The sequence below is a fragment of the Mya arenaria genome, chromosome 13, assembly GCF_026914265.1.
Source record: "Mya arenaria isolate MELC-2E11 chromosome 13, ASM2691426v1".
NCBI classification, from domain to species: domain Eukaryota; kingdom Metazoa; phylum Mollusca; class Bivalvia; order Myida; family Myidae; genus Mya; species Mya arenaria.
This window is the reverse complement of record NC_069134.1, coordinates 59,422,959-59,449,296: the sequence shown is the minus strand read 5'-3', so window position 1 is coordinate 59,449,296 and position 26,338 is coordinate 59,422,959. Positions and strand designations below refer to the sequence as shown.

Below are 26,338 nucleotides of genomic sequence, written 5' to 3'. Positions count from 1 at the left end.
TTAACTAATTAAGACAATTATCTGTCAGTAAATGCAAAGATCTTACATAAATTTATTAAAATAATTTGGTTAAAAAGCAATGACTGTAATATTGACTTTTGACCATAAAGAATGTTTTACTATTAAAAGCATTATCAGTGATTTCCTGGTATTAAACACAAGCAGGAATTGATATAAGAGGGGGTGAATAAGGGCACAACCTTTTGACACATGCCTCTCCCTCAGAGATGAAAATTATACAGTTTTAAATGTTTGCAGTGAGGCTCAGGGTGATTTTAAACAATTCATGGGCATGGTGCATATTTAGCCTATTTTATAACCTTTTTGCAATATTGACATAATAAGGAAGTTGAATAAATTACACAGATTTAATAACATATAAATACAAAACTTTTTATATAATTATACAAAAACATTGGCTCTGAAACATAACATATCAAATAGGTTTTGTTTAAAGCTGCTCTCTCACAGCCGGATCGACTGATTTGACATCTTTATTGTCTTGAAATGAAGAATATTTGCTAGATGTCTAAAAGCAGTGATATATATGACTGCTGTCAAAAGATCAGATAGTTTTTCCAATAAGATGGGGTGAATGCAAAAACGTTCTAAGTGACATTAAATAAAGAAGCAGATAGAACCTTTTTGCTTTCACCCCCTTGAATTGATAATCAATGTTTTATGGCTACAAAAGTTACTTATAGACGCTTTAAGAGAATTAAATTTTTCAACAGTTTTTCACACAATTGAGATCTGTTCTATTGTTTAATCTTAAATGAACGATGCTTTTGAGACAAAACATGCAAAATAATGAAACAAGATAAGATCAACAATGACCCTAATTTGTGATGGTCAAGTTTCTGACACAAAGCGTAATAGTACATGTATTTACAGTTACATGCACAAATAATGATTTGCAATGCTGATAAGTTCTTGCTGAATTTCAGCAGGACCATGTTACATATGTTACATCTGATATATCAATCACTAAATATCAATGGTATAAGGTCAAAGAATTAAAGAGTCATTGTGCAGAATAACCACTGTTTGCCATGACCATCACCTTTGACCAACAAACTTCAAAAACAATACTGGTCATGTTCTGGTCAAAGATAACCTACCATTAATCTTTCATGGTCTGAGGTCAACCTACAAAATGTATTTTCAAGTTATTTACAAAAATAAAACGTGTCTGTTTGCAAACATATGCTAGTGCATATGACCATGGCATTGTTATTTTACAATAGTGGCAAAATACATATAAAATACATTTAAGGTCAATAAATCAATAACACAAAGCAGCCCAGTTTTTTTACATAACAGATTCTCTGCAAGCCAAGCTAAGGTAATTCCATCCAAAGAGCATGCAAACTGTCAACAGCCGGTTGAAGAGATTTTCCGGAAGAACAATCCTGGGGATTCATTCACTTCCTTCTGTCAGAGTAGAGACGTTTCAATCTGACAGCCTGCAATTTAAATGTACTCATTTGAAAACTGTTGATATTCACAATGACTTTTAAAAAAGAATTCCATTAAGTGATGTTACATCAAATGTTGCCCATATACAATTAAATGATCAAACAGACTATCATTAAACAGTAATTTTACAGGTATGAAGCTATGGCGTTTACGGCATTTAAAAACCAACAACATATTTATGAAACAAATGATATAATTTACTTTGTCTGTATATAATTATTTATAAACTAATATGTTTTAAACAGGTTATTATTTTTAGTTTTAAATACAGAAATGTTGATGCTGAGGTCTTGGAAAGTTAATTCTTACACAAGGAAGAGGTGCAAAATGTATGCATCCATAGGCAGATGTCATTCTGTTGATGTTGTCATGGCTGCTACTGTGATCCTGGACTCAACGGCATGGTCAAGAGTTGATCCAAGCAGCAATATATCTGCCATCGCTGTTGAAGGCTCTGGATGAAGGACGGCAAAGCTCCATGACCAGATCCTAATAGCAAATTCAATTATAATTAATAGTATGAGATGCATTGTTTAATTAACATGTACATGCATAGGTATATAATTTAACTCTACATAATAATGCACCAGTCAATTGTAACCACGTCCCCCCCAGGCCCATGGGTATACCGGGGATAGCCTGGGAAATGCGCCATGTTTTACCTTCCAGGTGGCCCCGCAGTGCCGAGTGACTGCGGTGGTTTTGTCTTTCCGCCAAATACAGCGGGTAATGGGCCTTACCTAGAGTCCCTTGGGTGCTGGGGCATTTGGCGGGGGTTTCACGAGCAATTTGTTCCTGCAGGGTGAGGACTTTGCCCGAGCTTGGCTGGACCGAAAGTCAAAGTCCCCGCTATTCCCCGGACCTGGGGGGGGGGGGGGGGGGGCGTGGTTACAATTGACTGGTGCATAATCAACACACATATCTGCCAACTTTCAAGAACCAGTTGACCAAACAGCATATGAGATGACTAGGGTACGAACTGACTAAGTCTAAGGTAAGAGTAGATCTACTCATAAAACGTCACACATTGATTTCTATCATTATACCCCCCAAAACAAAGTTTGGGGGGGGGGGGTATACTGGAATCGGGTTGTCCGTCTGTCTGTCTGTCCGTCTGTCCGTCCGTTTTTTTTTTTGTCCGGGATTCATCTTTGTCGTTATTGAACAAATCTTTTTCAAACTTTCAGATATTAATGGCCATGATGTAAACTTGCGCCTCTGTGAAATTGGTACGGGTCACATGACCCTGACCAGAGTTATCTCCCCTTGATGTGTTAAAGTAGGCAAAATAAGCCCTGTCCGGGATTCATCTTTGTTATTATTCAACAAATCTTTATCAAACTTTCAGAAATTAATGGCCATGTTGTAAACTTTCGCCTCTGTGAATTTGGTACAGGTCACATGACCCTGACTGGAGTTATCTCCCCTTGATGTGTTAAAGTAGGCAAAATAAGCCCTGTCCGGGATTCATCTTTGTTATTATTCAACAAATCTTTATCAAACTTTCAGAAATTAATGGCCATGTTGTAAACTTTCGCCTCTGTGAATTTGGTACAGGTCACATGACCCTGACTGGAGTTATCTCCCCTTGTAGACAAAATTAGCTTTGTCCGGCCTAACTCCAGGGCAAACAACCTAGACATGGAGGGGTGGGGGGTATTCGTTAGCCTATGGCTTACAGTTCTAGTTTTTTTTATTTTCTATAATGTGTTCCGTGTGCAAACAGAAAATGTCAATTAGAAATATGCATCGAAAAGGCTTTTAAAGGAACCTGGTGAAATAGCCCCCCAAGTCAAATAGCCCCCACATGGAAAAAAATGGTCAAAATGCCCTCATTTTGGTCAAATAGCCCCCACTCCTTTTTTTATTTGTAATTATCTTTGAATGTAAGTTGTAATATTTTTTTAAGATATTTGAATGTAAGTTGTAATCTTTTTTGAAGATATTTGAATCATAATGAATGTATATTTGAAGGTAAGTAATAATAATTTAAGATATTTGAATTTATATTTGAAGGTAAGTAATAATAATTTAAGATATTTGAATTTATATTTGAAGGTAAGTAATAATAATTTAAGATATTTGAATTTATATTTGAAGGTAAGTAATAATAATTTAAGATATTTGAATTTATATTTGAAGGTAAGTAATAATAATTTAAGATATTTGAATTTATATTTGAAGGTAAGTAATAATAATTTAAGATATTTGAATTTATATTTGAAGGTAAGTAATAATATTATTCATTTCACGCGTTTCGTTAGTATAGCGTGAAATATTTGTCTTGGCGAAATGATAGTATTTTAATACAGTAGTGGTCAGTCTTGCACGAGGATTTCGTGCTATATTGGTATATTAGCGTGTAGAGTCATTCTACCAGTCGATTTCACTCAGTTCACTTCGTAACCTAAATTTTCACCTCAATATTTTTAGTGATTTTGTTTCACTGTTTTATATCCATATTGAAACCAGACAAATGAATGAGGTTCGACATTCATACTTTGTGGATCGACACTAGGCAAACGAACACAGGTTTCCAGAGTTAACCGTCTCTGGTTTTTCCTGGCCGGTCGGTTGCACTGCATAGGACTTTATTAGCCAGGGAATTTTATTGTGTTGTGCTCTACATAAATACATGTGCTCGTTTTATACTTACTTAACCTGGCTGCACTTCATCATCTAATAAACAACTCGTCTGGTATTGCACATTTGTGTTATTGTTTTTATGGTAAAAACGAAGTATAGCAAAGACTTTTAAGATATTTGTATTTATATTTGAAGGTAAGTTGTAATATTTTTAAGATATATTGCATTTACATAACTGCTAATCAAACACTAGCATTTGTTGATAATTAAAATGTTTTAGATTATAAAAAATAATTTGCACATATTAAAGACTTATTAATTAGAGAAGAAAGGGCATCTAAATTATCACATTGTGCAATAATCCTTTGAAGAAAGATTAAAGTGGGTTCACACTTAGTTTTATAACTGACTTCAAATAATTTAGTTTGCACAATATTAAAGTCGGTTCACACTTAGCTTAATAACTGACTTCAAATAATTTAGTTTGCACACCTTCTCTTTGATATTTTTAATTACAATTTAGATTTAGTTTGAAATTATTTATTGTAGAAATAAGTTTATTTTTTAAAGTGTATATTGGATTAATAATGTTTGTTGAGTCGTATTGACATTTTTTTAAGTGTATATTGGATTTTTCATTTTTATTAAGTCATATTTATTAATTGTGAGTGTTTGGTTTCAAAATGGATTATCCTTGTGTAGATTGTGAGAAGGAGGTGCGGCCTAGGCAGCATGGAGTGGAATGCGAGTAGTGCGGGAGATGGCACCAAAATTACAATATATACTGTGTTTCATGGCGATTAGTATGCAATTGTAAGTTGTTGTACACCTCTCTTAGCCTGTACCATAATACAATGTAAATAGTCACATATTGATACAATTCAAATGTTCAAATTAGGATATTTTGCTTGAAACCAAAGGAAGTTTATAATGAATTGATAAAAATAAGGATACTCCAACATGTTAGGCCGAATGGAACATTGTTTTCCAGGATGTAAATTGGAAAAAGATCTATGGATTGGTATTGAGTATTACAAGAGATACATACTGGGTGAGTACCTAAATCGGAACACTTTTGGCACTATTTTTGAAATATTTTTAGTTAGACTTGCACCACAACTACAAAATTTTCCATCAGCTTACTAGGATTCAAGACCAATTGGTTGATATAAATGGCATTTTTCAAGATACTACCAATCTGCATGAAAAGTACTTTATTATCCGCACAATCAAGGACTGCCTTTTTCGTCCCTGGAGTACCTAAATACGGAACAGTTTAATTTGTTTTTTATGTTTTCTTCTAAAATTATTGCACCATGTTCTTTTTAAAGTAAATTAATAATTGTTATTTCCAGTGTGTTTGTTGTTGTTTTTTGTCATTTTTGTGAGTAAAATTTGATGATTGCAGTAAAATACAGGCTGTACCAGTATGCTGTGATTGTGGCAAGCATGAAGTCTTTCAAGCACGTGCCATGTTTTGACATTTGAACATGAACAACTTTAAATGATAGCAGTATTTGAAATACTTACCGGATAATTGTTTTCTTTGGAACTTGTATCTAAGGCTAGCGTCTGTATTGATTAAACTCGTAAATAAACTGATCTTGATCGGAAAAAAAAACACTTTTATAATGAGTGTTCCATAATTAGGTACTGTTCCGATTTCGAATGGAAATATGAAAATCTACGATCTGATTTCTTGTCAGCAATCTTATATCATTGTTTTGCAGATATTTACCCAAAAGTTTGCTCTTTCCAAGACAATTCTTATGCCTGATTTTCAGCTCTCTGATGGTTTACTTCCTCCCGAGTTTCCTCAGCTAGTTGCACATTTTCCGGATGTATTTGCTGGTCTCGATGCCTGCATCATAGAAGTATTTCAGTAACTAAGCATAGAAGAGGGACAAGCATTTTATATGTAGATATTTACGCTGTGTATTGATGATAGGAGCGTAACTTAAAGCTGCACTCTCACAGATATACCCTTTTTACAACATTTTTATTTTTCGTCTTGGAAAGGGCAATTTTTTTGCGTAAATATCTGCAAGCCCATGATAAAAGATTGCTGACAAAGATCAGATTGCAGATTTTCATATTTCCGTTCGAAAATTAATGTTTAATGGCTAACGGTTTAAGAAAAATGCATAAAACATCATTTTTTTTTAATTTAAATATTAAAATCTGAGATCTAATATTTTGTCAGCAGTCTTATATAAGTGGTTTCTATGGATTTTCGCAAAAAATGGCTCGTTTCAAGACAAAAAATAAAAAAAGTTGTCAAAACGTTCAATCTGTGAGAGTGCAGCTTTAAGGGTATACTGGCCTTAATTTCTTGAAATTTCTTAATAAGCTTAATTGGCTGAAAAAGCTTATTTTATTAATCAATGTTTAACTAAATAATCATGATTTTACTCAATAAAAAACTGTTATCGTGATTATTATATGAAAATTTCCTTTTAAAAACTACTATAAAACACAAAATATACCAAAACAAAACTAGTGAGCTAAGCTGTAAAAGGGGAGTTTTGAGAATTGGACTTTGTGCTATTTATGATATATATATAAACAGGAGAGCCTAAAATGTTCAATTCATATTTAGAATTGAGTTTACATGTATACTAATATATTTTAACTTGATACTGACAAAAAATTATGACAAAGATGACTCTTTCCTCTGTTTCCCGGGTAAAAATCATTACTGGAGTCCATTTTGAAAGGCCAACAGAAAGTACCCACAACCACCACCACAATAACTCAAACCCACAACCACTTTGGTGAGAGGCGGACAACTATACCTCTTCTCAACCAGTTATATCTATTATTGGATTGTTCATATAGTAAATTATACATAGTAGTTATGATTCAAAGCCACATAAAATAATAATGAATTAAAGTTGAAACCTCTGTTGAACCATCAGCACCAAGGGAATAAACATTCCAAAGAAGGCTCCAACGGCTAACAGCGCATCATCTCCTATCCCTTCTATCCACATGTTTCGGTTATTTCTGCCGGCCATCTACTATCTAGAAGTAATAGTGTACATTTATAGGTGTCAGGACATGATGGACCATGGACATAATGGACCAAACATAATGTACCATATTTGGGGACCATATTTGGGGACAATACGGACCATGATTTATAATGATTTATACTTACAGTTTGTTTTAACTTTATAACGTACCATATTTATGACATTGTTTGATGTTTAATATCTATTTATTATAGACTTATTTACTGGTCTCTATAATGAAATTTCACAGGAATTAATAACGGTCACATATTTAACATCGACCGTTTGGAATTTGACGGGAATTTTCACAGATAGTTGTAGATAGATAGATAGATTTATTTCAGTAAGGAATGCACATACATGGACATTTAAAATAAACAACATGTATAGTAAATAACATTATACATACATGATATTATCAATAGCCATGACAGGCACACCGAACCAAGGATGACACAAAAAAGAGAAAACTCTTATTTCCATTGTGGTCCTTTGTTTTGGTGGCATGGCATAGGGAGGCATTGCATATTTAAGTAATAATATAGCTGTAATCGAAATTGCACAAAAATATTTAAAGTTAGTCTTTATGCATTAAAATAAATATTGCTGTAGTTGTATCACAGTCACTTTACATAATTTAGTAACATAACGTTATAGTTGAGAAAGTTATATATAACTATCACATTAAAGTATGAATATGACAGTATGTATTACTTATAAAATGCGAGGTTAAGTTAAAATAGTTCCTTTACTGAAAATCTTTGAATAAATAAATGAAAAAAACCTTTTTAATAGCATAACTAATTATGCCAAATTATCTAAAAAAAGATTCTTTACTAGCAATTTAAAAACAGGTAATTTCTTAGTCTGTGCGATACAAGATGGCAACTTGTTCCATAACGAAATGCCAGAAAAGAAGAAGGACTTTAACCCAAAACCTTTGACCTCTGGAACAGCATATTAAAGCGTGTACAGTATCTTGGGAGATAAAATTGTCTCCCATATAGTCCGGGGCTATGCCATTTTTTATTCTAAAGACATGACCCAAAATAATCTGGTCTACACGTTTGTTGACAGGTAACCAGTTGAGTAATTTAAAGTGTTCTGGGCCAATGTGAGACCTTGCATCAAGATCCAAAACAAACCTCATAAGTTTATTTTGTGTGGTTTGGAGCTTGGTTTTAAGTATCTTGGTCAGACCATGATACCACATAGAACAGGCAATAATCAAAATGGCATTGAATTAAGGCCATGACAAGGAGTTTCTTGGTGTGTTTTGTAAGGTAACCTTTCTTTCGATATAGATATTTTAATCTTGCATTAGCCTTTTTTAATATGGAACGAGCCATAGAATCAAAAGATAGGGTCTGATCAATAGTTGCGGCAAGATATTTAACAGCAGAAGTTGGTTCAATAGTGGTACCATTACATGTTATATCAAGTGTTGAGTTTGACCTTATTTTATGTTTAGACCCAAATAAAATTGACTCAGTTTTGCCTAAATGAAGTGACAACTTATTATCAACCAACCATTGACTGACAAGATGCAGGTCATCTTTCAATGACGTTTCCACAGAAAACTTACATTTACCTGAAACAAGTATGCCAGAATCATCAGCGTATAACAAGAGCTTGTTTTTAACCACGGCTGACATATCGTTAACATAAATCAAAAATAAAAGAGGGCCTAGTATGGAACCCTGAGGAACTCCACATGTAATAGTAGAAGTTGTGGAATGTGTACTGGAGACATCAACTAGTTGCTTTCTATCTGAAAGATAGGATTCAAACCATCTTAAAATGTCATCACCAAGTCCTGCTGATCGAAGCTTCATAAGAAGGATTGAGTGATCGACTGTATCGAAAGCCTTTTGGAGGTCTCACAGAATCATACCTTCTACGTGACCTTTGTCCATTTCCATCCTTATGAAATCTGTTAAATGAATTAGACATGTATCTGTTGAGAAGCCACTTCTAAACCCAGACTGAAATTTATACAATAACTTGTTTACTCTGAAGTATGATAACCTTGGTCATATACAACCCTTTCATAAATCTTTGATACAATACTTAGAATAGAAACCGGGCGATAGTTACCTACAGAAGTTTTGTCATTCTTTTTAAATATGGGAACTACTCTAGCTGATTTTAGATCATCTGGTACCACACCTTGAATAAGGGATAAATTTATGACATGAGCAAGAGGTTCGGCAATAATAGAAGCTCCATCTTTTAAAAAACGAGAAGACATACCATCTAAACCTGTAGCCTTATTAGCACTTAACTGAGATAAATATTTCATAATTTGATTTTCGGAAACTAATGAAAAAGAAAAGCTATTTAACAACACGCCTAAATTGGAATAAAATTTTGTCACAAAAGATTCTCCAAACTTATTTACACAAACTGGTAATTTTTCAACAAGCTTAGAGGCAACTGTGGTATAAAATGAGTTAAAAGAGTCAGCAATAGTATTCTTATCAAAACAAATATCACCACCAATATTTTAAGACAAATATTGGAACTTGAAGAAGACCCTTTCTTAGAAGGTAAGCCAAGATTTTTAAGAATAGATCACAGGGACTTTGAATCATTTCTGTTTTCTTCCAGAGTCTCAGTGAAAAAGCTTTTCTTGGATGAATGAATCAAATACTGTGTTTTGTTGCTTAATGCTTTAAAAAGTACTATAATTTTCATCACTTCTGACTTTTTGATACTGTTTAAAAGCTGAGTCCCTCTGTTTTATTGCATTTAGGATATCAGAATTTATCCATTGTTCCGTTCTTTGTTTAATTCGTAGTTGTTTGACTGGTGCAATATTGTTAACAACTGACATAAAAGTATTCTTAAAAAAATCCCAAGCTTCAGAAGCGTTATCAGAAAGAATAATACTTGTCCAATCTGCAGCTAACAAGTTTCCTTGAAACTCTTCTTTACTATAGTTTTTCATGGATCGTGTTGTAATATTATTATGCATTCCAATAAATGACTTAGAAGCCTTTTGCGTACAAAAAATGATGCTGTGATCACTGAAACTTGTTTTAATAACTCCAGATTGTGAAATATTATTCGGATCTGACACTAATATCAAATCTATAGTAGAGGATGTTGTACTACATATCGATGGCGAAAACGAAATTAAACAACTCTTAGATTCACTGTGCTACATGAGGGTTATTTGACTTGGGGGCTATTTGACCTGAAAGCCAATTTACCCGTGCCTACTTTCCCGGCCTTTTTACTCGTGTTGCGACTATTGTATTAGACGGACGGATCAAGTATTGTCACTAATACACTTAAATATTCTCGCCGTTTTTCTGTTATTACTTCTTACTTACTCTGACCAATAAAACTACAAGACCCTATATATCAGCTTCATCCAATACTAAACCCCCCGGTCACAATATTCTTGACGTCAGCGTAAAGGAAATAGTTTAGGTTAGCCTAATCGATTAAGACAGATATTAAAACGAGTCCATACGGAAGTAGAAATGTTATCTCCCTTGTCAATTACAGCTTGCAACTTGTCAAAATAGTTTTTGAAATGATTTAAATACCAAAAGAATGGACAGAGAAGTTCTTTGCGAAAGTTTAATTGTCTGGGTAAGAAAGTTACAGTCATTTTATACTTTGTTTCTGTAAAACCTTTTTTCATATCGATTTCTTCAGGTTTTCCAAGCTCAAAACAATTGTTGTTTTTTCTGTTTTATGGTTAGTTTAACAGACTGGTGAACCTTTTCAAGCAAAAAGTAGAACAAAGGAAGTAACATTTTATGCTTTGTTTACAATAAAGTGACAAGCTATGTGCTTTGGGGCACTCGGAAATGCATTATGATGAACCATTTCAGGGTCCCCTCCTAGTCTAAAATTATAGACGTGTTATACGGGATTCTTCCAATCCCTAACGTATAAACCGGTTTGTGCAAAAACCAGGGGTGTTTTGAAAAATATTGAAATTGTATTAAGTAAAGTATTTTATGGTTTAAATTGATCATAAAGGTTTATATTCATATTTTACCATGTAAGTGAAAAGTTATTTTGCACAAAACAAGCATTTAAACACATTATTTACCTTTCCAATAAAACGAAAGTTGACTGACACAGACAACAATTATGCCAAGCGGAACAACTCAACCCAATCGTAATAACTCGGCCACCTCCGACAAGCTTCGAGATAGACCTTGTAAATACAATCGAAACAACTCGGCCATGGTTCGAGATAGACCTTGTAAATACAATCGAAACAACTCGGCCATGGTCGAAACGTTCCGATTGTTAAAAATTGTGCCCTGAAGCCATGCAGGTGCCCTTCATGTATATATCGCTATGTTTTGACAGCAAGAAATGAAAAAAAACACGTCAAACTCATAATTATTCATAGGATATGGCATTTTTATGTATGGAACTGATATAAAATAACATAATCTGGTAATATTTCTTGTTTATATGATATTTTTTAGATGTTAAATGCTTTAACCCGGAATCCCTATCTGAATAAATTCACACTTTTGATACTAAACAATTTGTACGTGAAGGATTTGCCATATCAAAAAACGTAAAAAAAATCCGTAAACGTACAATTATTTGGACTAGGTTCTCTTCAGGTTCTAAAAAGTTGTTGCCACTTTTTCGCGGGGGGTTAAGGGGGGCCCGAAAGGCTCCCTTACGGGTCCAGGGCAGCGTTCTTTTGGGGATTCAGAAGGGGTGAGGCCCCCTGAAGCTAATTGGGTTTAAGCATTTTAAGAGCCTTAGATTGCATTTAATTAGCACATTGTTGTGCAAAAACATAATATTTTTGTTGTACATGAAGCACAAGATATTAGCAAATTGTTATTCTATTGACAAAATATATTAACAAGTATATAAATAAATAAAAATATATATATTGCAAAAAATGTGACATATCAATATGTTGACTTCAGTCTAATGCCTGCATTCAAAAGCAGGGTTCTCGATAAGTTTCAGTTGAAGCGTCTTAAAGAGTAAAGTAACCAACCTGCTTCTACTTATTCTATTTAAAATTCATTTAGTTTTACAGATTTTAACCGGCACAATTGCCATTCGAACCATCAATTTTAGCCGGCAGCCGGTTCTTATTGAGAACACTGCAAAAGTGTCATAGAATTAAAGAATACAATTATGAAATTATGAGATAAATTTAGAATAAATGGGAACTCAAAGAAATATACATTGTCAAACTCAGGCCATTCTTTCCTAGTAGAAAACATGGAAAAACTTTCATAATGTGTGCCTAAATGCACTCAGCAGCTCATAAAGTTAAATTGAATGTGTTAATTGAGCCAAAGATAATGAAAACAGTTGAAAAAACATCAAAATTATTCAAAAAAATTGTTTGCTTTCGTAAATTGTCGTAAATGAATTGTGTCAGATGTCGCAAACGCTTATTTTGCAAACAAAACATTATAAGTTACATCAGCATTCAATGACAAAGCGGGGTATGCCAAAAATATCTTAACATTTCATCTTTCTTTAAAAAAAAATATTCATTTATTTAAACTTAACAATAAAGTAAATGTGAAGGTTACACAAAATGTTTGGATGTAAGCATACTTCTCAAAGGCCCTGAATTAGTGAATAGCTGTTAATGTATCTTGATATAGTGGGTGAATGTCGCGAAATCCATGTGTTCTGATGTACTTATTTTGACAAAAGAATAATATACGGTAAATCCTCTTTCCAGTTGATATCCAAATTTGACAACATTTATGTAGGTTTTTTTTATTATATTTCAAGGCATTCTGTGTATTTTTGAGCTGCTCGGTGCTTTACAACGCACATTGCTTTTGTCTTCAAGTGTTTTCTCAGTAATATTTCATCAAGCAGTTATATGAATACATGATGACATCAGTACACAAAAAGATTTCTTTTACATCAAAAATGATTGAATTCTTGTCCCTTGTATTAACTGAATTTTTCTGACGGAATGAATATTAACTTTTTTCACCGCTATTTCAGTTGGAGACATTTAATCTGGATGTTCCTCACGGCAACACAGAAGAGCTCAGTGATGGAATTGCGATGTCAAAGGTGCTGCATCAAATGTGAGTTTGCCACACTAGGAAGTTTTAGTTGGTCTAATAGAACCATGCTATTTAAATAATCAAACTGTTCCTTTTGATTCATGTTTTGATCTTTTTTTATTCATCAGAATTTTTTACCAATTCAATGTCATGTAGAAGCTCACTCCAGTCTGACAAGATAGATATATAAAGAACAATATATATATATGCATCCAATATTTATACTTGACACATGTATCTATTTGGACATGCAGCTTGTATGCAGCATTTTCAATATATTCACTCAAGGACTTTTGAGAACTGTTTAGGATGATACTTCACAGTTTCCCTATCTGCAATAATATTTTATTGAGTGGTTTCAGAAAGACTCCATGAAAAGTATACTTAGGGCTACTTTAAAAATATATATATTAAGTTAGATATACTTAAACTTTTTTGAATTTACATGTTGATCTTCATTTAAATGCCTGGCAAATGCTTTATCTCAAACTGGTGGACTAGCAAAATAGTATTATGTTATGATATAAAAAAATGATTTCAGTGCCCCTGACTATTTCACGGACTCATGGCTGAGCAGGGTAAAAACAGAGGATGTGACCAACTGGAGATTGAAGGTTTCCAACCTGAAGAAAATCCTCAAGGGCATCCTTGAGTACAATATTGAGGTATGGTTTCACATTGGTTCATTGTCATAAGTCAAGAGGTGGTAATGAATACATTTTAATAACATATAATAAAAAGCACAATATGTTTTCACTTCCTCTCCTCGAAGTGCATATTTTTCCAATAAAGTTATTAAGATGTAGTTTCACAACAGAACTAAACAGACTCAGGCGGGGAGTTTTATGAAGCCACTAGCTATCCATTGATGTCAGCCCCATTGAGAGTATCAGTCTTGTTAGCTTATGGGACAAAATGTTACTCTGGTTAGAGCTACCCTGGTTCTTTTAAGGGTTTCAGTGTATAGTACTTACACTGTTTAACATCCTTCCACGAAGACTAAATAAGTATTTTTAGTGGAGAGGAAGGAAAACACACGTGCAATAACTTGGTTGACAATCCGTTTTTGGAACTAGGTGATTGATCTGCCATGTGAACTCAACTTAGGGTGATATAGTATTTAATATTGAGTGAGACAAGAGATTCTGTTTAGCTTGGTAAAATATTGCTCATTTACAAGGAATGGTTAAACATGAAATTGAAAAAATGACACCATCTAATGAATAAAGAATAAGATTTTTGTTTTTCACAGTATGCTGTCATAATTTGATCATAATTCTTCATGCCTTTGTAGTGTATCTGTGGGCTAGTGGGCACTTACCAATCAACCCAGGAATTTTTACCATTTAACAATCAGGCCATTCTGGGGTTTGTACAGAAAAATCTCTTTCAATTCTTGTGCTTCATATTGGACAAGCATTTTGCGTGGTAAAATAGTGCTAATTTACAATGAATGTGAAAAATGACACCATCTTATGTATAAAGAACATGATTTTTGTTTTTCACATTATGCTGCTATATAGATTGATTATGATTCTTCATGCCATTGTGGTGGTTCTGTGGTCTAGGGGTGAGACACTTGATTGTCAAGTGTCAACCCAGGGGTTCAATACCCTGCCCCACAACTAAAAATACTGTGTGACATTGCTATACACTGGCATACATCAAAGAATGGTGACCCAAGGTACATGTAGTTTAATTCATGGTTACATTCTGTCTGTGTTCTGTGCCCTGAAACCTTAGAAAAAGATATTCTCACTAGGGTAGGCAATTGGCATCCAGTGCTCCAGCTAGGCCTAAATAACAGGGGAGAGTACTCTGCTGCCCCTTTCCGACTCCCTACTGCCTTTTTACTATGCCCTGCTGTGCCCTTTTGTATGACAGAACTGACTTTGATGATTTTGAACTATATTATGTATTTCTTGGACATATCAAGTCAAGTCAATTTTCAGAAATAAATACAAAAAAGATAAATGTACATAATTTTATGAATTAATTTTAATACAAAATTAAAGATCACAGCTAAGGTATTCATAACAAGCTATTAGTATTGAAAGTAGTCACAACACTTACACAATATAATTTTAACATTGAACTTTGCAAGTGCCCCAATTCAATTCGCATCAAAACGCCTCTTCTGACCTAGCACCCTGCTCTTTTTTTTAATCCTGGATAGAGCACTATGGCATCTGTAGACTCTTCTACAGATAGTTATTAAGTAGACAATTTTTATGAAACATCTTGAATGGATAATCAGGGATTTCCCTTACACAGAAAACCAGAGTCCCACACATATTTTTTCTGCCTAGGTACCCATTTCCATCTTCCTGTGGATTTCAGGGACCCCGTAAAATAAACTTGTTTACAGTTTTATTTGTATTATTGGGACCTCATAAAAGTACCAGAGACTTTAAAATGTTTTAAAGATTGTTATGAGATTTGTAAAATGAGAAAATGCTTCTTAACATAATTTCAAATCCACAGAATGTGCCTTTAATAACAAAGGGATAATGTGCCCTGACTGTATTTCAGATCCTGGGTATACAGATCCATGACTTTCAGATGCCGGATGTGAATGCTATAGGTATGTACACATACATTTTGCAATTAATATGTTGACTGCATTTACATGTATTCTACTAAATATGGTAGAATAAGTTATATATTTACAGTTCAATGGTTGGGCAGAGTTTCAAGCAGTAATTCTTAAATTAATATGGGTTTAACCCCTTTTGTGGAACTAGCTGCATTATTTTCAAAACATTATCATGATACATGTAACTGTACATGAATGTTTAGTGTTTGTGAGACTTGAACGTTCATGTTTGGGATAAGAGTAAAATAAATATGTATTTAACATAAATTTTTTATGATTACCTTTTAATTGCATTTATGATTTAAGGAACATCCATCCACATGGTCTAAGTACCAAGTAATAGACAGATGGGAACTTCAGGCTCAGAATTTCTGACTTGGAAAGATTAATAAGTTTATAAGCTTTAAGTTTCCAAGTTTATGAAATATAACTCATGTCACAACTTGTGACAAAAAGAGTTTTGATATAATACATATTACACAATAGGAAAACATTTGTTTTAGACTCTTGTAATGGTTGAATATAAACACTTTGAATTGTGCATCAAACGCGATACTTTACCTACAAATTTTATGAAAATTCCTAAAAATTCCTGAAAATCAGACATGGAATTTTTTTAAATTCCTGAGTTTGGGTCATATTGAAACCCCTGTGATAAGACAGTCCAAAATTGAAGGCAAAAAAGTTTATACCTTCATTTTCAAATTCTTAATGGAAGCCCTGAAACTGGGAAAGGGCTAGTTGTTTAAGTGAATCTAGAATAGTAATCATTTATGCATTCAGTTTATTGTATGGTTTTAGCTGAAGAGTTATGGATGGGTGCTGCATTATGTCCCTTTTTTGTTAGCACCCTTTTGCTCTCATGGAGACAAATTTTGGCACCATTCTGCCTTCTTAGAATAAAATGTTTAAAACTGTTGAATTTTTGTTCTCTTTGATTATAACTTTATTTGGCAGTTGAAAACTTTTACGACTTCAATTAAAAGGGAATAAATCAACAGTATTATTTATTCAAAACTTTAAAAATAAACATGTTTTATCAAACTTTTTGCCAAAAAATGAATAGACTATTCGGAACTTGTTCATTCTTGGTTTTCCCATAATTAATTCAGTATGTGCCATGCAGTACAAACAATGAAAAATACTGTATGTACTGTTGTGTAAGTTGAACTTGTTTAAACATTAATGTCATGGTTTTGAAAATAGCTAACAAGAAGTATGAAGTGCCCATTCTGGTGTAATAACATGATATCATTAAAACTTCTTAACATTATAAAGTTCCACCCGTAAACATCAATTAAATAATGCATTATATAAGGTATTTAAAATAGAAGAATTAATGTCTAGATGGGTTTGTTTATAACGTCCATGGAATCTTGAAAAACCCCTTGAAGATTGGGTTCTAAATAAAAACTATTATATTTAAAGGGATTTATCTGTATAATCATTTCATATTATCACAATTAATTCTTTAAACTGACATATCTTTCTCTAAAGTTCATATTCATTATTATGTCCCCCTTCAAAGAAGAGGGGTATATTGCTTTGCACAGGCATGTCGGTATGTCGGTCGGTCGGTCCGTCCGTCGGTAGACCAAAGCTTGTCAGAGTGATGACTCAACAATTCCTGGACGTATGGTCATCAAACTTCATATGAAGGTTGGGCCTGACCAGTAGATGACCCCTATTGATTTTGGGGGTCATCGGGTCAAAGGTCAAGGTCACAGTGACCTTTAATGGTAAAATAATGTTAAAGCTTGTCCGAGTGATAACTCAACAATGCCTGCACCCATGGCCCTCAAACTTGACATGGAGGTTGGGCCTGACCAGTAGATGACCACTATTGTTTTGGGGGGTCATCAGGCCAAAGGTCAAGGTCACAGTGACCTTGAATGGTAAAAGGTCGTCCGAGTGATAACTTGACAATGCCTGCACCCATGGCCCTCAAACTTGACTTGGAGGTTGGGCCTGACCAGTAGATGACCCCTATTGTTTTTGGGGGTCATCGGGCCAAAGGTCAAGGTCACAGTGACCTTGAATGGTAAAAGGTTGTCCGAGTGATAACTCAACAATGCCGGCACCCATGGCCCTCATAATTGACTTGGAGGTTGGGCCTGACCAGTAGAAGACCCCTATTGTTTTTGGGGGTCATCGGGCCAAAGGTCAAGGTCACAGTCACCTTGAATGGTTAAAGGTTTTCCGTGTGATAACTTGACAATGCCTGCACCCATGGCCCTCAAACTTGACTTGGAATTAGGCCTGACCAGTACATGACCCCTTTTGTTTTTGGGGGTCATCTGGCCAAAGGTCAAGGTCACAGTCACCTTGAATGGTAAAAGGTTGTCCGAGTGATAACTTGACAATGCCTTGTCACGTAACGTTGTTACGTATAAACTTTAAAGTGTCACGTAACATAAAAGTTACGTATGAAACACTTTAAAGTAATAACAAAAATCAATAATAGAATTCAAAGTTTATTTGTATCAAAAAGTAAATACTTCGTCATGGTGATCAAATGTAGATTCACTTAGATGCTGACAGTTCGTGATAGCCGCTGGCTATTAGACCAATTCTACAGTTCATGACTGTAGAATACATCTTTTTGTATATAACAAGAAATTAGATATGCATACCTGTCACAAACTAGACGAAATCAGCAGTATATATGAAAGCATGTTACTCAGTAAGTTTAGGTTAGGTTTTGGGCATGAACTGGACATATCGCCCGTATAATACTTAAGAAGGTACATAACAAAATAAAGACTTAGAACACTTGAACAGTTGTTGGTTGTTTACTGAACGAACTATCACGAAAGTTAAGTGAGCGTTGGCATTACGCGACAGCCTGCACCCATGGCCCTCAAACTTGACTTGGAATTGGGCCTGACCAGTACATGACCCCTTTTGTTTTTGGGGGTCATCTGGCCAAAGGTCAAGGTCACAGTCACCTTGAATGGTAAAAGGTTGTCCGAGTGATAACTTGACAATGCCTGCACCCATGGCCCTCAAACTTGACTTGGAGAATTGGCCTGACCAGTACATGACCCCTATGGTTTTTGGGGAACATCTGTCCAAAGGTCAAGGTCACAGTGACCTGGAATGGTAAAAGGTTGTCCGAGTGATAACTCGACAATGCCTGCACCCATGGCCCTCAAACTTGACTTGGAGGTTGGGCCTGGCCAGAAGATGGTCCCTATTGATTTTAGGGGTCATTTGGCTAAAGGTCAAGGTCACAGTGACCTGGAATGGTAAAAGGTTATCCGAGTGATAACTTGACAATGCCTGCACCCATGGCCCTCAAACTTGACTTGGCGGTTGGGCCTGGCCAGAAAATGGTCCCTATTGATTTTAGGGGTCATTGGGCCAAAGGTCAAGGTCACAGTGACCTTGAATGATAAAAGGTTGTCCGAGTGATAACTCAACAATGCCTGCACCCATGGCCCTCAAACTTGACATGGAGGTTGGGCCTGACCAGTAGATGACCTCTATTGATTTTAGGGGTCAAAGGTCAAGGTCACAGTGACCTTGAAAGCGAACTCGACAATTCCTGGACCTATGGTCATCAAACTTGACATGAAGGTTGGGCCTGCCCAGTAGATGACCCCTATCGACTTTGGGGGACATCAGGCCAAGGTCAGTGTCACAGTAACCTTTAACGCTAAAAAGTTAACAAATCTTCTCCCACTGATATCTTAACAATGCCTGAACCTATGATCATTAAACTTGACATGGATGTTAAGCCTGACCAGTAGATCACCCTTATTGATTTTAGGATTCATAGAGCCAAAGGTCAAGGTCACAGTGATCTTGAATGGTAAAAGATTGTCCGAATGATAACTCAACAATGCCTGAACCCATGGCCTTCAAACTTGACTTGGAGTTGCATCTGACTTGTGGATGACCCCTTATGATTTAAGGGGTCATTGGGTCAAAGGTCAAGGTCACAGTGACCTTGAACGAAAAAAACTTGTCTGTGTGATAACTTGACAATGCCTGCACCCATGGCCCTCGAACTTGACATTTAGGTTTCTGGTGACCAGCTGATGACTCTGGATTTTGAGTTCATAGAGTCAAAGGTCATGGTCATAACACACTCTATCCTCACACTTTAATGGTCATAATCTTAAAACTGCCTTAACAGCAACAAATCAGCTGTCATTTCGGTCCATGCATATTTCATTCAATTGTCCATATAATCCTGACAACATGGCGCTCAGGGGGGGGGGGGGGGGGGGGGGCATAATGTTTGACAAACATCTCTTGTTTTTTTATAAAACAACTGCTGTATGTAATAAGGCAAAGTTACGATTACAGGGACTTACTCACAGATTTTTTGTTGTCAACATTTATTTTAAATTGTTAAAATATAGATATTTTACCTACTTTCATGAACAAGCACCAAGCAGCTATTGGCAGATGCTTATTAAATCCGAAATTTGAAGATTACTAAGTTTAAGTTAACACTTACAGGTAAAATGGAAAATTTCTGTCTCATATTTGAATTATAATTGCAAAAGAGCTCTAATTTAAACTTATTGGGATTTTTTATACAAGTATTTTGATCACTTTTCACACAAAATAAAACAATTCTGGTGTTTGACGGTATAAAACAGGAATAAATCCTTTGAAAGACTTAAGTTCAGGCCACAAAAAAGGTGTGGTTAGGGTTAAATCTTGTCCAGAAACAGGAAGGGTAGGTAGACTGTTTTTTTTTATAAGGCTGACTTTAAAAAAAATATTTTTTTTAACTAAATGGAAGAACATTATTGCCTTCATTGGAGAATGGCGTTAATGTAATCTTCAGTGTTAACCTAAAAAGGATTTTAAACTACATTTCATGAGAACAAACATATTCAATTTTTTTACAGATAGACTATAAAAAAAACTAAGGGTCAGGGCCTTTTTTTTAGTTCGGGTCGGGTAACCTGAAGCAAAATTATTTTATTTAAGCCTTTATTGTTTGTTGCATATTAATGATGTTAGAAAACTGAGTGTGGTGTTTATTGATTGGTGACCTAATGACAGACACCGTCGTCTGCAATAACTACCTGTCATTGACACTGTTGAGGCACTATTGGAATTTCTCGCCTTGGAGAAAAATAACACATTCGGAGACAGCATTAAACGGTTATAACGGATTTTTTTGTGATTTGTGGTTTTGTAGATATTTGTATGATTATATTAAATGATATACGGTATGCTTCTAATTATGTTGTTTTAAGTATTTTGAAAAAAACAACATTTATCATGAAATGGGACATATATTGGTATATGTTATAGTTAGATGACAGGAAGTAAAATCATAATGATTAAGAATAATTTGAGTGAATGTAGAAACTTAGAATACAGCCTCATTGATTGCTGAATTGTCAACACAAAATCTGATGCAGGGAATGTGTTTTGGATTAGTAGCTGTAGGCAGACCTTTTAACGCATGCGAAAGTTGACAATCTTATTGATTAATTCTTCCATTAAATAATTGCCTTAATTATCTGATCTGCAATTTCATTGGCTGATAATATAGGTTTTAATCTAATGGGTCTATTAACAAGAATTTTCTATATATTGTGTCAGTCTGTTTTATAACATATATTGATGGCAAATTCTGCCTTTTGAACTATCAAGAAATTGACACATCTGAAAAGTTCAACCTGATGCCATTGTATGGCAGTGACATTTAAAAGTTAGATATGTTATGTGTTGGTTTTTTTTCAAATATCATCAAGTTTTATTATGAACAGTTATTTAGAATGTTTGGTTGCTATGGAAACCCATGTGGTTGACATGCATTGAGACTGGTATAGGAATGGTTTTTCATTCAAAGTGTTAATTGCTCTATATCAGTGTCTAGGGATATAACACATAACAGTTTCTGTGATTCTTAAGCACATTTCTATTTTAACTCTGGATTTGTTTGAAGGCTCAAATCAGGCATCATCCCTAAAATTAATTGATTTGTCAAAGAGATGGTGAGTTAATTACTACAAGTTTTGACTTATCTAAGGAGACAGATCCCAGTGAAGAAAAGTTGTAAATTTTTAGTTGTCTTGAGTTTCGAAGGAAAGAGTAACTGTGGTAGCCTTAGCTTTGTATGTTGTCCGTGACATGCAGAAACTTTGGCCATCAATAAAACATCATTCAAGATATTCATAGAAAGTTGGTGAACATGTTGCCAGTTACTATAATCACATTTATTGCAAGGCCCATAACTCTGGCTTTGAAAATCGCTTAAAAGTCCTTTATTTTTTACTGAAAAAAAAACACATAACAGACAAGCTGTGGCATCTGCTTCATGGTTCCCTTGCTTACAGCAGGTGATTTTGATTTAAAATAAAAAGGAAAAAGAAAACTTACAAGGCAATTTTTTTTATTTGGTTTCAAGGTTACATCCTTTTCAAAAACAGATAGGTGAGTAAGGCTTTTTTATAACTTTTATTACTAGGCTTTATATAAGAACGTAAGAACGTAACGTCAGTATCGGGGGTTGGGGTTATAGTAATCATCTGCATTAAGCTTTTTAAAGGTTTAATCTACATATAAAACACAGACTAAAATTTAAAAAAAAATAATAATAGAAAAATAATTCCTACAGTCTAAAAAACAGTAGGGTTGGCACCTTATTCGTAGGATTGGATGGGTAACAAGAACACAAAATGTTTTTTTTAGGCGTTATTGTCTTTTTGCTGTTTTATGAGGATACATGTTACAGGTTTTCTTCTGTGTATAAAAAAGGTCATAAAGTGAAGCCGTAAAAAATGTTGCAACAAGAGACTTGTCATCAACGATGATGACCTTTTCTGAAAATCTCAACGATTAATGCTTTAGTTATTGTTGTTAGGTTGTAAAACATTGAATCATACAAGATTCTTTTGACCTGAATCTTAGCACAAAGATACATTTAATTAGAAATTGTTACAGTTATGTATTTGATGATGTGTGTATTAGAAAGAAACGTTATAGCATGGATTTATATTTAATGCTGATTGTTCTATATCATTGTCCTACGACTAAACACGTATAGTTTAAGTTAAGTATAAGTCATTTTTGCATGATTTCAAAATACTTCCATTTCAAGTGAGAGTGGTATTGGTTCAAATCATATTTTAATGGTGAATTATATTCAGCACTGTCTGTGAAGGTAATAACCACATTGAGATTTAGAAGTTTCTACAGAATATCCTTGCGTAAATGGTGGTACACCGAATGTGATACATTTTTATGTTTGATCAGTATTTTTATGGTGAATTGTCTGCAGTACTATTTATTCAAGGCTTCAGATGAGCGCAGTAGTCTTAATAGAGATTGGACGGTTATTTTTACAGCTGATTCTTATTCCTGGGTGTATAGTGAATGTTATATAAATAATTTTTTTTCATGGTGAATTGCCTTAAGCACTTATATTCCACTATATGTTTTACTTACAGATGAGAGCAGTAACCATATAGAGCTTGGACAGTTACTACAGCTGATTCTTGCGTGTATTGTGAATGTTATATAAATACCAGTATTTTTATGGTGAATTGCCATCAGAACTATCATTCCACTATCTGTTTATACTTGCAGGTGAGAGCAGTAACCATATAGAGCTTGGGCGGCTGTTACAGCTGATCCTTGGTTGTGCCGTAAACTGCACAGAAAAACAGGAGTACATTCAGAGGATTATGTCAATGGAAGAATCTGTTCAACACGCCGTCATGACTGCAATTCAAGAGGTAAGCTTACTGTTGATTGGTTGAATTTTTATGCCCCCGAAGGTGGGCATATTAAAATCGCACCGTCCGTCCGTGTGTCCGGCTCAGTAACTTGTGTCCGGGCTGTAACTTTCCCTTGTATGGACAGATTTTAAAATAACGTTCGGCATACCAAGACGATGTGTTGCGTACAAGACCCGTGTCCCTACGTCTAAGTTCAAGGTCACACTTAGTGTTTATTCACAATGGAATGCTGCATTTAAGTACCTAGAGTATAGGTTGTCGTGTCCGGGCTGTAACTTTCCATTGTATGGACAGATTTTAAAATACCTTGCCACATGTGTTCGACATACCAAGGCGACATGTTGCGTGCAAGACCTGTGTCCCTACCTCTAAGGTCAAGGTCACACTTAGTGTTTATTCACAATGGAATGCTGCATATAAGGACATAGAATATAGGTTGTCGTGTCTGGGCTGTAACTTTCCCTTGTATTGACAGATTTTAAAATAACTTGTCACATGTGTTCGGCATACCAAGACGACGTGTCGCGTGCAAGACCTGTGTCCGTACCTCTAAGGTCAAGGTCACTTTTAGGTGTTTATTCACAATGTAGTGCTGCATATAAAGACACATAGTATTGGCTGTTGTGTCCGCGCTGTAACTTTTTCTTGTATGGACAGATTTTAAAATAACTTGCAACATGTGTTTGACATACCAAGACGACGTGTCGCATGCTAGACCCATGTCCCTACCTCTAAGGTGAAAGATACACTTAGTGTTTATTCACAATGGAATGCTGAATATAAGGACATAAGAATGTAGGTTGTCAAGAATGGGTTTTTATTTTTTTATGTTCAGTGGCCATTAAAAATAACTTGCCACATGTATTTGTTTGATTTTTAACTTTTCATGTACTGACCTTGTTCATAGGTCAGTGTCACATTCGGGGGCATTCGTCACATACTGTGGCAGCACTTGTGTGGGATTATTTTTTCGTGATTTGTTTATTTTGGTCAAGTTTGCAAATATTAAGATATTTTATGCCATAATTCAATCATCATGAAATCAATAATTTAATTATTTTTCAGTTGGCGACTTGATTGATTCACCCCAAGAAATGAATGAGAATATATATATAATATAACATATACAGTGCTATAAAATCTGCTCATAATACCATATTTAATAAGAATGCTACAGTAATCAGACATACCGTAATCCTTTCCAGCTGATGACCAAAGAAATTGCCACAGATGTGGACTCAGAAGTGGGAGAACAGGTATGACTTTCTGTTTGGTTATTTTTGTATTGTACACACCAATCTATCGATTTACTCGAAGAAAACACATATTCCTGTACAAAATCATTCATGCGAAACGGTAGGTGCTTTAGTTCCTCATGCATGGCATGGTGGTTGTTGAGACTAGGTGCCTCGCTGTAATTGCCGCAGCAGGTGGACATACAAAGTATTAAAACAAAATCAAATACAACGTGATTTAATCTTACAGTTTTTATTTTAAGGGTGTCAATGTTGACCGTCTGTTAAGTAAGTTCCCGTGATCATATTTCAATGAAGTTTGTTTTACGTGTTATGAATAAATCGTATTAACCTTATTCTTGGTTATTTGTATTTTTATCCAAATATTTTCCTAGAATACGATAAAAACTAGGTGGCCAATTATAAATTCGTCTTAGTGTACATGTATTGGTTCTTTTTCTATTAAGAAGAAATCAGAAGTTTCTAGTTATACCTTCGGCAAACGAAGTTTGAAGGTGGAATATTGGAGTCACCCTGTGGTTGGTCGGTCGGTTTGTCGGTTGGTCCGTTGCAATTTACCTTGTCCGGAGCATAAGTTAACTTAAAACTACTGGATGGAATTGGATTAAATTTCATACAATGGTAGAGCATAATGAGAGGAAGTGCAGTGTACAATAACCATAACTATATTCTTGCTTTTACTGAGATTTTGCCCTTTATTATTTTTTTCTGTGAATTTTTTTTCCAGACATTAACTTGCAAACTACTAGATGGAATTTATTGAAACTTCATACAATGGTAAAACGCAATGAAGGGAAGTGCAGTGCACAAGAACCATAACTCTATTTTAGCTTTTTACAGAGTTATGGCCTTTAAGACTTTTTTCTTGTTCCAAGCATTACTTGAAAACTATTGGATGGAATTTAATAAAGCTTTATACAGTGATAGATCTTAATGAGAGGAAGTGAAGTGTACAGGAACCACAATTCTATTTCAGCCAATTACAGAGTTATTGCTCTTTGTTACTTTTTTCTTGTCCGGAGCATAACTTGAAAACTATGATGAACATATGCTATTTGTTGACATACAATTGCAGAAGTGTTCAAAACATTCAAGTGCTTCAAAATTAGTGTAGTATTGTTTGTAATAAATTGTATACAAAGACTCCACAAATGCCAAATGTTTATAAACTGTCTTCTTCATAAAAAAGGCCATCAGTGATAACAGTTTAAATAAAGTTCATGGAAGAACCAAGTTGATGAATATATAAAGTTCAGGCAAAAGAGGGTGTTTTATATTTCACATACATTTTTAGTGCTCTTTTGTTTGTTTTTCTTGAATCAAAATGTTGTCCCTCAGCATAACTGGAAATTTTATAACATTTATTAGCTCGCCTTTTCGAAGAATAGGTGGGCTATACTACTCGCCCCGGCGTTGGCGTCGGTTAAAGTTTTACGGCAAGTTGGGATTTTCACTTATAAGTCCAATACCCTTCATTCAATTGACTTAATACTTCACACAGTTGTTCAGAGCCATCACATAATGAGGTTAGATAACTCCATATTATCTTTTATACAAAATATGGCCCCTGATTGACTATGGAACTTAGGTTAAAGTTTTAGGGCAGGTTGGGATATTATATTAATAACTTCTAAACCCTTTGTTTAATTGA

At 34.6% G+C, this 26,338-nt stretch overlaps 1 protein-coding gene and 1 long non-coding RNA gene across 2 annotated transcripts in view; one reads left to right on the top strand and one right to left on the bottom strand.

Moving 5' to 3' along the window:
- Positions 1-26,338, top strand: part of LOC128215435 (protein Hook homolog 3-like) — a 91,087-nt gene that overhangs the window by 59,301 nt on the left and 5,448 nt on the right. Inside the window, exons 3-6 of the mRNA XM_052922121.1 lie at positions 13,662-13,785; positions 15,653-15,704; positions 23,280-23,428; positions 24,637-24,687. Coding sequence (XP_052778081.1) covers positions 13,662-13,785; positions 15,653-15,704; positions 23,280-23,428; positions 24,637-24,687 — 376 coding nt within the window. The remainder of the gene's footprint in view (positions 1-13,661; positions 13,786-15,652; positions 15,705-23,279; positions 23,429-24,636; positions 24,688-26,338) is intronic.
- On the bottom strand, positions 123-7,108 carry LOC128214007 (uncharacterized). Its single transcript, XR_008257847.1, has 4 exons — positions 6,967-7,108; positions 5,804-5,926; positions 1,789-1,968; positions 123-1,466 (listed from the first exon to the last, which is right to left on the bottom strand). It is a non-coding gene; the product is annotated as an uncharacterized LOC128214007 (long non-coding RNA).